A 12,840-nucleotide genomic window follows, 5' to 3' on the forward strand; every position below is an offset into this window, starting at 1 on the left:
AGAAGGAGATCAGGTTGGTCAAGCACAATACTGCACAGAGACTCAGTGGCCATGCAGCTGCTGGTGAGAAGGAGTGAGTGGTCCTGGGCTCTGGCTTAGCATCCAGCACCAACTCACAACAGCTCAGTTAGCACGGAGCAGCAGCCCACTGCTCCGGCTGCTGCTGGCATTAGGGAGCCCAGAGTTAAAACGCTGCTGGCTCCAGCGTCTGCAGGAAAAAGTAACAAGCAATTGCATTACTGAATTGCACATCTTTTGGTTCTTCAGGGGAAAAATAAAAGGCTTTCCGGCATTCATGGTTTTTACAGACTTGTGAAAAAACGGGGAAAGGCTCTGTCACTCAGTCAAGTGTTGTGCCAGCCAAAGAAATTCTCTCTCTAGTGCATAAGGCATGCATGGCAGACTTTCTGGCTGTGCTTTTTCTTTGGGAAGGAGCCAGTGTTGCTCCTTGGTGGGGGCTGAGCTTCAGCACAGGCAGCAGAGGAGCTCCCTGCCTGCGCCGCGCTGCCTGTGCCCCTGGGGTTTGGATGCCTCATTTTTCTCCCTCCTGAGAGCACACCAGACCTGCACAGCTCTCTAGTGTGGAAAACAGCTCTTATTCCTTCTAACAAGGACAGTTAACAGGGTGCCCTGAGCAGCCGAGGTGTGCGTATTGGCCCACACCAGGCAAAACCCTCTTTTCTGATGACAGGGACTTTGAGAGCTGCAGTGTGCAAGGCACTGATTCCCTTTTTGCTTTTAATGGAGCCATTTTTCACCTTGAAGACCCTTTTACAAGGGACAAAACCCCATTGCTGTGGCCAGGCACAGTGGGATCGTGGCTCAGCACTGGCCCCACACAGAGCCAGCTCCCACAGGCTCTTCCCGTGGGAGCACGAGCGGAGGAGAAGCAGAGACCTGAGCCACCTGCAGTGGCTGGCTGCGAAAGAGACTGTTCCCATTAACAAAGCAGTTGTTAAAAATAAAACAGTGCTCTGGCTTTACTAGTAAACATTGTTTTCTGCTGCAGAAGTCCTTTTCCAAACACTAGTAAAGGATTTTGTATAACCAGCTTCACAGCATCTTCTCTATGCAGAACTCAGGTTTATTTTTAGGTACTTCTCCGGGGCAAATCCTATTTCCATTGAAGCTTTACGCCAGCTTAGATTTCACTTCCAGGGAGTTAACAGAAACTGGCCAGTGGCTTCGTAAACAAACACATCACTCTGCCTTTTAGCATGGCCCATTCTCGCTCTCTTGGCCTTTCTTCTGTATTATCTTCAATTATTAGTCCCCTTCTATGCAAAAATTATCTGCAAAGCAGACGCTGTATTTAATTTCAGCCCCTGCATCACTGTTTGCCCTGCCTGAAGGTGTCCTTCTGCACATCACTACTGGCTCCAGGGCCATGGGGCAGAAGGGGTCCCTGGTCAGGCATGGCATGGGGAGCAGGAGGGGCAATTTAGGGTTAATTTTCACTGGGTTCTCTTTCTTTTTCTGATTTTACAATTTTGAACCTTTAGCAACCGAGCATTTCTTTTTTTTTGAAGAGCATTACTGAGTCTAATGTACTTTTGAGCCTCTGGAAATAGGTTTTATTAAGATAAAATATGACAGTTTTTTCAGGGTTTTGGAAGGTCCAGGACAGTTGGTTTTTTTCTTTTACATTAGCTATCAACATCTCCCACTTAAAACCAAAAATACTCTATTATTCTCACAAACGGAGGGACCTTTCCACTTACAATTGAATTTCCTTAACATGAAACAAAGCAAGATGGGCTTTTCTGGTTTTGATCCCCCCCCCCCCCCAACTCGATTTATGAAAGCATTTGGAAAGCGTATGCACAGGTCACATATGTGCTCTCACTCAGTAAGGCTAAAATTGGCTGGGTAGCCTCTAACTACCGGTAACAAATCCCAAACATATTTCACATACTCAGTCATTTAAGACCTGGAAAGGCAAACAAGCTCTGAGCCGGGCAGCTCACTCCACCTAAAGGAAGCAGGAGGCAGAAACCACTGCTCCTCCTTATTAAAATAAAGTAATAGGCAGAGCTAAAATTAATAATCATTAAAAAAATAATCATAATAATGATAAAAAATAGGAAAAGCAAACCATAAAAAGCCTTTAAGACTGGTGGTCTAGGAAGACTAAGGTATAGCCCTGTCTGCAGGGGTGAAGATGAAGCAGCTCAGAGGAACTCCTGCTCAGCCTAATATTGCTGGTGGAAGAAAATTTGCAGGTTTGGGGCAGTGCAAGGACAAATATTCTCCTCTGCTTTGCAGGGGTGGCAGTGACAGGGCCCAGCATGGGTGTGTGATCGGGTACAGCAGGTCACAGAGGACCCCTGTTAAGCGGTGAGAGTGGGAAGCTGCCGTGGCACTTCCAAAGCATTTAACCTGTTTGGTCCCGATACCGGCCCCACTGGTGACACCTGAACCGGCCAAATGCACGTGGGGAGGGGAGTGGGGCGAGTGTTTCCACCAGGGATTTCTGCCAGGGGGGTGCTGGTGAGCGGCGCTGTGGTTGGAGGCTGACCACAGTCATCGAAAGGGGAGAAGGTCTGCGAAAGGGAGCTGGAGGAGGAGGATGCTGCTTCCTGATCCTGCTTTGCCAGCTTGATTAAGCATAAATGATTCATTTGTAATACACGCACTATGCTGGTTATTTGTATTTAATCGAGTTTCATCAAGATGAATGAATAAAATTTGCACTTTCAGGTAAAATGCTATGACTCATGTAAGAACAGAAAAGTTTGGATAGTAAAATAATAAAAAACTTCTGAGGGATCTTTAAATATTCAAAATATAATTCCCCTCTCCCCCAGGACTAGCAGGTCTTAATTCCCACAGGGAAATTCTTAATTGCCACAGAGAATCCAATTCCCACGGTGTCCCTCCTGCAGCCCTGAAGTGATGATGGGGCTCCAGGACAACGCGCCCTGCCTGTGGCTCGTTCCCAAATGGCCCCTTCTCTTGGGGGTGGCTGTAGGACATGCCCGGTGGGCAGCAGCTCCCTCGGGCACCTGGCTGGCAGCAAGTCCCGACTTCAAAAATAAGTGAAAGAGACTGCTGCTTCTCAGGGCTGCCTTTGTAAGAGCAACGCTGCCGCCCTTCAGGCTGGAGCTGGATTCATAGAGTCCTCTCAGTCCCTCCAGATAGAATTATTTTATTAATAAACTATATAACAGGCGCAGGCTCAGGGCTGGTGACTGGGTTAGGGAAGAGGCAGAGTGGGGCTGGGGGCGAGAGGAAGCACAGGGAGCGGGGGGTCTGCGAGTCCCACCCCGGCTGCCGGCAGCGCAGGGCCTGGCATTAAAACCAGAGCGTGACGGATGCAACCCTCGGAGGCTGCTGGCCCTGAACGGGCTGAAAAGATGGACTTTGGGTGCCGAGAGCCATGCTAAATGCTCAAGCCCTTGGATGGACCTGCCAGCTCACCTCGAGCCGGGAGCGAGGCCCCTGCGAGTTCGGGCACAGCTCCCCCACCCACGGCCCCCGTCTTTCTGGGTGAGGACAAGTAAAAATAGCAGCCACATGCATGCCCACCCAAGGGCGTGAGGACAACTGGCCAAAATCAGCGCAGACACTTTCAGTGAGGTTTTTTTTAAATACATTTATTAACCAATGTTAACACATTAAATGACTCTATATATTGCTAGTCAGAGCAGCTTACAAAATGCCAGAATGCATCATAAACTGGACAGCCACAATGAATAATTACAATGTGCATAGTGGCTAAGCTCAACACTTTAATATAGCTTTATGATTTGCAGAAAAATTAATTTTAAATCATGATTCCTAAAACAATCAATTGTAATTTTACCTAAAACTTATACAAAACCAGGCCACAATCTTTTTTTTTTTTTGTTTTGTTTTTTTTCTTTAAAACACACAGTTTTCACGCTGTAGTAACTTGGAAATGTGCAACCGTGTCAACAGAGACAAAAAAGCCAAAGTAACACGAATCTTACTTTCATGCAGCTATCAGTTAAATATTACATATTCTGGAATGATTTTACACCAAAAATATTTCCACAATAACTTGCTTTCATAGGGGTGGATCGAAGTTTTGGAACTTGTAAAGTAATCGAACAAGATAGATTGATTTTTAGTTGTGAAGTGTTTTACAGTCACAACACAGAGGCGACAAAAGTTAATTACACATTTATCAGGCAATAATGTAGCTGTGGTAATACAAGTTACCATCTACTTACTATTTTTTCCAATCAGCTTACCACTTAATTTCTGCAACATATTGGGCATTATTTGGCAGTATCTAGTCAATTAACTTATATCACCACTGTAAGTAAAAAAGATCAGGATTTCAGTGGTAGTTCACAGAAGTCTTAGTTATATTTTCATCTTTACAATGACCCTGACAAATCCTAGAGAAAACTTTTTTAAAGGCTTTCCTCCTGATTCTTCAGCTTCCATCGTTCCATCATGTAATTGCTTTCAATAAATATCAAAGATCTAAATAAATATTTACAAATTATTCCTCTAACTTCTCAAAAAATAGCTGGATGATTAATGGGCGTATGACTCAGTCTAAGACCAATCTTTGAAAGAAACTAAAATGCGGAGACACTTTAAAAGAAAAGCTATTTAAGTAAGCTTTACATCTATTTAAAAAATTGTCTCTGAACATGGATGCAATTCATATATCTATATATAAAACAAACAAAAAGAAATCATTTTTCAACTATCGATCCATTCCTATTGGTAATGCTTCTTAATCCAGACATTCCGCAAAATACAGACTTTTTACAAATCACGGCATCTTTAATACAAGAAAATTAACATGCATTATTCTTCATTCTGAGTACAGTGATGGAGCTCATTATTAGGCAATGACCCATTACTACAAACATAACGGCTTCTGTGAAACTTAAGTGCTTTTTCTCCTTTTATCATCAAGTTACAATGGACCAGGTGACACCAGATCATAGGCAGTCAAATGATGTTGGATTGGGGAGGCTGAAGGGGGGGTGCAATAAAGAAATTTGTATGCCTCATAATCCCATGTATGAGTAAAGGTAGTTGTTTTTTTTGTTTTTTTGGCTTTTCTTATTCTTGTTACAAGCACTCATGTTAGGACAAAGATGAAATGTGCAAACTTCAAAATTTAAATATTCATTTTTCTCTAAGATCCAGCTCAGTAAAAGATTACCCCAGTTCCCTGTGATTTTAAACTACAAGATCAAAGCTAATATTTTGTTATAAAAGTTATATATTGAAAAGAAATAATGAAAATAAAACACAGTTGGGAAATATTTAAGAAAAAATACGCAGGACTAGCACCTGCTGTGTCAACCCTGTTCCCTAAATTCAATCATGTACCCACTGGTATAACCAATAGATAATGCCTTTAAACAGTAAAATTAAGCTGAACAAAACCAGCTCAACAAGGTTAAGAAATAAATGTTACATCAAGGTAGTATGCTTTGTTTTTTCTGAAACAGTTCTATACTTCTTACATTCAGATCTAGTTTTTAAATGTTCCTTTGTTAAACTTGCATGATTTTTCTTTTTAGATCTGCTGTTTTTAAAGATTAAAATCTCTGTAAAACCTAAAAATGTTTTAAAATTTGCTGAAAATGCAACAAATCCTCTAGTTCAAAATTATTTAAAGTAACCTGCTCCCACAGATGTTAAATTCATTTCGCCGACAAAATTTTGGAGGAGCATTAAACAGAAGATTGAAATTACTGTGCAAAATTTCTTTTACGAAAAGTGTTTAAAGGCTGGTGCAAAATGGGAAGCAAATTCTAAACAATTTTGGCTTCTTGGAAACAAAAACCGCTGTGTCTGAGAATAGCAATCATCGGGGTGGTTTTCTAGGGGAGGAATAACTCTTTCATCTTTTTCTGCGGCAGGTACGTTTGTGTTCAGCATGCCAGTGCTCCTGCTGACACTTGATGGAGCAGTAGGAAGTGTTCCAGCAGCAGTGGTACATGGCCTCCTCTTCACAGTTGTAGCACTGGAGAGAACAAACGAGACGAGATTACCACCCTCGCAGGATCCCTTCTTACCAACGCACAAGTGTTCTCACCTGCTCGTGGATGAACCAGCACATGCAGAGCAATACTTCTCTTTTATTTATACTTGGGGCATCCAGAGGCAGGAGGGCTTTTTTCACATGTGCTGAGTAAAGCAGCAATCTTTAGCAAATCTGCACAATGCTTTCATATTTTCCAGAGTCGGGATTATTGCTTTTGAAAAAATCATCTCTCATTTAAGAAAACTCATCTCTCAGGGCAGTGGACTGACATTTTTCAGCCATACAGTGCAGGAACCATCTTTTACCCTACATTTGTGTAATGGCATGCTGATCTATGTCTTAAAAGCTATGATAAATCAACAGGCACTTCTGGCCTGAACAGGTTCTGCGCAAGCTTGAAAACTGGAGTTTCTGAGGTTTCTCTACAAGCCTGACCTGTCCAGAGGTTACTGGGGAAGATCCTTTTGGGCTAGGAAAACCTCAAAAGTCAACAATAACATCACTGGAGAAAAGAGTAATTTGTTACCAAGTGGTTTGTTATAGCCGATTTAGGGTAGGTCTGCAAGGCGGCTACTGTCATTGGGGTTTGCTGACTGCCAGACAGCGCTGCAATCTCATGAAAAGAAAACTTTGTGCTACATCAGTGCTACTGAGAAGAGCAAGAAAGTGCCTTTTCCTTCAAGTCTTCCAGAAACCAGAGAAGGCCTCTCATACGCAGGATGGCTGCGTGGGCTCTTGCCCCTTGTCATACCTGCCAGGATGGCACAAAACTGAAAGAAAGAGACGGTGCACAGCCCATGATTTCTGCAGAAATACTTGGTTCTGGGGAGTGCTGCAGCAAAGAGGATTTCTACTCTGGAACACACAGAATGCCCCCAGTTTCCTGGAAGCTGGAAGAGCTACCTGGAGAATAACCCCGAGGCCTCTGAGGATCTAAAAAAAGGGAATCAACATGCTGGTCAACACTAGAGGTGGTCAACAAGGAGGTACAGCACCCAGACGGGCAATGTGCCCTGTCTCCAGGTGGTTTTATACCCCTTAAGAGAGTGTTGCGAAAGCATTAACTATCATTCTGACAAGATCTTGTAAAGTAGGGTGGCATTGCTGCGAACCACTTATACTTAGCGCCTTTGAGAGCCAGCTTCTAATGATCTCAGATTTGTCTTTCTGAATTTGGTCTGCTGAAAATCAGAGAGTATTTTATGAATCCAGTCTGAAATGCTTATTGCATGACAGGGAACAGAGGGAGGGATATCACACAGTCTGTGCAGGCTGCTATCAAACCACAGAAGAACACACAATTTACTTTTTATGTCCTGTCTAGCTACAGCATTATTAATAAAACAGAGAATTACAAAGAAAACAAACCCAACTGCCTTAATACAAAACAAAAACACAACAACCCTCCACACTACTAAAAGACAGTTCCAAGAAAGCCGGCATTTACATTGGCTAAACTGATAACCATTTATTTACATCAGCAATAAAGGGACTGCCCTAGCTGCACGAGAAGGGAACCTCTCCATTTTCCTTTTACAACTTAGCTCCAGGGAAGTTTATCTGTAGAAATGTCTGCAAACAAGTGTCCTCTCGAGAGCTGTTTTCCTGGTTTTTCATGTTGCTGGCTGCCCACAAGCCTGTGGGAAGCATTAGGATCATCCACTGGAAAGATGCAGGGAACAGCTGTGTCTCTCCATTATGTACAGCATGGGCCTCAGCCCAGATACCAGCTTCACATCTGCTTCCTTGGAGAGATCAAAAAAAGCTAAGACAGGAGAGGACAACTGATCTGTGGGTCCTGCACTTCCCTTTACATATGCTGGCCATAAGAGTGGGATGTAAATCTCCACTTACAAAAGGACAATAGTGCATCTAAGCTGGTACCAGCACATGTGGCAGAGAAGGCAAAATGCCAGCTAGCCTCAGGCCTCCTCTTTTCTTTGCATTTTCCTCTTTCTAAATGTTATCAAGCACTTGGGTTTTTGTTTCAGACAGTACACATCATGGACAATGTTCATTCACTTAAAAACAACCTGCTGCAAGTTAGAATAAATATACATGTATAGAATTGAAAGAGACAGAAGTTAAAAATTATCTATAAAAATGAACTATGCACCAACTTACATGAGGCTTATACGCAAATAAAAGAATTGGGAGGAATTAAAAAAGAAACATCGTCAAGACTGGCACTCTAGCCTGTATTCTGGAGGCCATCAAACTGCATGATCTCATGATCATTATCCCTGCCTTTACATTTCTTCCTTTCATTTGCTATTTACTTGAGATATCTGTATTAAATCCAAATTTTTTGGAGGTATAAAAATGAAATTGCATTAAGCCAAGGGGACTGTGACCAGTTAGAGCAACAGAAAATATTGTTCTTTAACTATGTGTTAGGTTCCTGAGAGCCGGGAGCACATCTTCTCACATGCCTGTACACCATCAGCAAAGCGATCCCTTCATCCTGACTGGATTTGGGGGGGGGGGGGAGGTGGTTTGAGAAAAGATATATATAGCGTGAATAATAGCAGCTGTATTCCCAAGCCTAAGCATCTGCATTACGCAAAACCAGAGGTCTCTGCTTCTAATTAAAAAGCAAAGCCACCAAAACTCATTTAGTATGTGTGTTAATTACATGAGATTTTGGTAAGGAGGTATCATTATAATAGCAGCATACAAGAGCATTACTACACACCAGGGACTGTCATTAGTACCATGGAAGGAAAAATCACTGGGGAGTTGTGTAATTGGACCAACTCCAGCCGCCTGAGGCTGTGTGTTGGCAGGCAGATCCATCAGTTTGAATGCAAAGGTGTTTATCCTTATCCTCCCTCTCCTACCACATGCAAACCAGCTGCCTGTATGATGCCTTCATCTAAGGTGGTGATTGAGAGATAGTTCTGGGGCCACAGAAATAGGCAAAACTGTCAAATACTCTTTATATCTTTAATTGTCTTGCTCAGAAAGAGGCTTTATACACATGATCATGAGATGCAGTGATGTGGTACCAGGGCACTCTCTGATTAGCCTAAAGGATATCGTAAAGGCACATTCAAGTGGATGAAAGCAAGTCTCAGGAGTCTCTTTTTACAAATTTTGCCTTCAAAAACACCAAAAAGTAGCTATAGCTAAGTTGTCCAGACTCACAAGCAAGTTACTGCGATTGAGTTACTGCGTGCGTATCAGCTGAATGGTGGCAACTGTTCACACATGCACTCTTAACTTTTGACAGAAGAGAGCTAATTTGATGTAGTTCTATAGTGGGCAAAGGCAATTCAATTTCCCTCTCAAGTGCTACAGGCAAAAGCGTGCATGCAGACACCCGCAGCTGGTGACTCATTAAACACAGTAACTTGATCAAGTCAGAGACCTAAATAACTTCTCTGGTCTGCAGAGACAGGTAGACAGGGAGGAATTTTCTAACTGACAGAGACCTAAGCACTGCAGCATTGTAACACCCACAGTAAAATCTCTACTAGGAACAGAAATGAAGACTCTACAGGAGCTCTGGCATTGGAAGCAATTCTGCTCTTTACAAAAAACCAAACTCATAACTGTGATAGTCAGCAACCGATTGTCTCGCCTTAGTATTTATTTCAGCCTTCTAAAGAGCAGAATTTTCTCTGCAGGGACCATCGTTTCATCTGTAAGAACAAGGACTAATGAGGCTGAACATAAACAAACAGCTCTTCGCAGCAGAAGACAAACGGGAGCTGCGGGACAGAGCCAGGGCTGGCTGTCCCTGGGCGGCAGTGGCAGTGGGACGGCAGCTGGCCATCGCTCAGATCATCGTGCCATCTTGTGGCAAGGCACCCGCACGCTTCTCAGCTGCATCTGGCAAAATCAAAGCTTGGAAGGAGGCGAGCAGAAAATCTTGTACCCGCCTTCCTGTATGTTACAGATAGCTAATAGAGTGCAGTGTGATTTCCTGAACGATGGTTTTCATTTCCTTGTTCTATGAAAATTAGCGAAGAAATAGCAAAGTTTGTGTGTGCCAGGTTCACCACTCCTCAGCATAACAGTTTCCACCCTTACTCTGTTATAGGCTAGCAGCACAGTATTATAGTACTTGCAATGTTTGAGTAGATGCTGTACAGCCGTGTGGGAGAACACACTTCTGGCTTGAAAAGAAAACGTGAGACACAAACCCAAAAACCGGGAAAAGTTTGCAGCATGTAAGAGAATGGTAAGTTAGATGCCTGTTTTTACTTTTCTAAAGGGCATACAAATGTTTTTTTGTAGATTTGGGCTTAAGGACTGAACAAGGGAGAGAAATGTATTTCAGAAAGTCATGTCTTAAATACAAAAGAACATAAAAGAGCTGCAGAAAAAGCTGGGAGAGGAAGGCCAAAAGGATATCACTACCAGAATTATTAGCAAGGGAATCCAAATTGATGCAGCCAGATACTGTACCCTCTGGAGCCTTGAGATCAAAGGAGTGTGAACATAATGCAAAACATGTCTTAAATGGAGTAAAACTGCATTTAGAAAAAAATATTTTGATACTAACATCTGATTGGATTCAAGAAGATGGTGCTGTTAACACTACATAATTAAGATGGAAAGTAATCAGAACTTCAAGTTGAAATTTGGAGGTTAAGAAAATCTGAAAGCAGAAATGTGAAAGAAAAAACTTTAAAGCTGAAAGACCAGTGAAAAAAACAGTGCAGTTAAAACTAAGGAAGAAATCACCTTCAATTGGCCTGCAGTATGCATTATACATTTCCACTTACTCTCTTGTAATATATTTTTGACACTTACCCACTGCTTCTTCTTGGTCTGGGAAATCAGTTGCTTGTGCTGGCCTGCTAGCTTCTTAATTTCTTCTAAAAATTCTTCTTTGCACTTCTCCTTTACCTGCTTACATTTTCTGTCCATCTCTCCTTGTGCGTTGGCCACAGCTTTATTTACAGCCTGCCTTTTCTCTTCTTCCATCTCTGTACGCAGCTGCCATAAGAAAGTCAGCAAAACAAGTCAATGGACAGCTATTGGAATTAAAGTATCTTCTTTAAACCTCTACTCTTTAAACCTCTATTACTGATGTGGGTGGAGGTCACATAATTAGAGATTTCTCCTAATTAGAAAACAAGAAGTTCTTTCCTTTAGAGTTATAACAAAACTTCCATCCCATAAGAAATGTTCAAAATAAAAATGCCACCATATTTCTATTCTGCTAGACACCTACAAAACCAGCTAAATAGGTTCCATGTATATTTTGCCAACGATCAGCTTACAAATTTATGAATTTATCTTAGACAAAGATTTTGTCTTTTCCAGATGTACAACTGCATATAAATCTACAGCAAGGGCACAATGGAAAATACAAAAATAGAACATTCCTGAGTTCTGTAAGAGGTACTTTTTAGTATTCATTGTCAGTGGGATTCCTTTGCCCTTGCTCAGTTATCTAAAAGTTTGGTGTCTTAATCCTACAGGATTAACACTTAAATTCCCTAGGTTCATTCCATAGTCCTTCATCCAGAAGGAAATTCATCTTGTCTTAAGACAGGTACTTAAGAGAGGTCAGACAAGTCATCCTCTAAATTGTCTTGCTCTCTCCAGCCAAAGGCGAGCAGCTCAGGCTTAGATATTGAATTTTAAACAGGTTATCATTAGATAAGAAAATTCAAACAAATTTAATGTTTAGGTCAGAAGATTGAAAAAAGAAGAACTATTTATGAATAGCATTTAAACAATGCCATTGTTTACAACCACGCTTGACAATGGAGACAAAGGCTTTGGAAATGGATACTCATGAATAAACAATTAGTTTCATTTTTGGATCACGAACTGATTTAACTGGACAAGAAACAAAAAAAGCATGAGTTTTCTGTTTAAACTAAGGTCTGTTGGTATAGAAATGGTCTAAAAACCAGTAACGAAGACTACTTTTATGTGGTCTCTTTGGAAAACGTTTTTATTCATTTTCTTAAGGGTGGATGTTACAAAAATAGAAAAGAATGTGAAAAAAATCCACACTCCTCCTCTCCTCAAACCAGAGCATAGGGGGTGTTTGACACATGTTACCTTTTCCACTGCCTCTCGCACAACTCTCTCAGTTTCTCTTTTGTGATCAGCTTTCATCCTGTCCTTGAAATCATTAAAGATTTTGGTGTATTTGTCATGGCACATGTTCTGACACACTCCATCATTACTGGTCTGGGTGCTCCGATGCAGCATTTTTGGAGAAGAGGCACTTAACTTCTTGGTCTGAGTTGAGACTGAAACTTTTTCAATGGGCTGAGGCATTGTGGGAATTTCCTGGCTTGAACTTACTGCTTCAGTTTCAGGTTCTGGCTCCTACAGAGAAAGAACAAACTTGTAAATCCAGATATCAAAATAGAACAAGTTAACTTTCTGTTCCCCCTGGAGAAAAAGTGTTACCTGACAAATGCTAGCACAAGTTATGTTAAGGGTGTCTGTTGAAGACCTGTAGTGCTAACGGGATGTGGGATCCCCAAGGAAAACCAGCCTGACACTGGGTAGGCTCTTTGGTGAGGCTTTTCTGACTTCAGCTAGGAGCCTGCCAGAAAGAAGCACATCAGTATTCTCACCAGCCTTTCTTCCCAAAAAGTACGACGAACTTCAGAGGCTATTCTGAATCCCCGCAGATCCCTTGGGCTTACTAAAGGGTTGCTATAGATTTTTCCCCCTGCCATTCTCCCTGAAGAGACTGTAGCTGTGTGGCCAAGGTGCGTGAATTGTTTTGGCAAACTCTGGGCTTATGCTGGCCCAACAGGCTCCACTGGAGTCTGTAATAGTCCACCGATTTCATAGAACTGCTGCAAAGATTGATTAGTACTTCAAAGTTGCTTTGAAGATGAAAGGCTAATGAGCATCTAAATCTTGCTTCCAAT

General features: G+C 42.0%; 1 protein-coding gene across 8 annotated transcripts in view; it reads right to left on the reverse strand.

The window, feature by feature from the left end:
• Window positions 1-3,842: 3,842 nt before the first annotated feature.
• Window positions 3,843-12,840, reverse strand: part of ZMYND11 (zinc finger, MYND-type containing 11) — a 109,891-nt gene continuing 100,893 nt past the window's right edge. For all 8 annotated transcript variants that reach the window (XM_010585695.1, XM_010585680.1, XM_010585687.1 and 5 more), the window contains 3 exons: window positions 12,011-12,283; window positions 10,745-10,930; window positions 3,843-5,962 (listed from right to left, as the gene is read on the reverse strand). In XM_010585695.1, the coding sequence (XP_010583997.1) occupies window positions 5,840-5,962; window positions 10,745-10,930; window positions 12,011-12,283 (582 nt within the window). In that variant the 3' untranslated portion in view covers window positions 3,843-5,839. The remainder of the gene's footprint in view (window positions 5,963-10,744; window positions 10,931-12,010; window positions 12,284-12,840) is intronic.

Source organism: Haliaeetus leucocephalus, unplaced genomic scaffold (genome assembly GCF_000737465.1).
Source record: "Haliaeetus leucocephalus isolate CR32 unplaced genomic scaffold, Haliaeetus_leucocephalus-4.0 Scaffold0, whole genome shotgun sequence".
Classification (NCBI taxonomy): Eukaryota; Metazoa; Chordata; class Aves; order Accipitriformes; family Accipitridae; genus Haliaeetus; species Haliaeetus leucocephalus.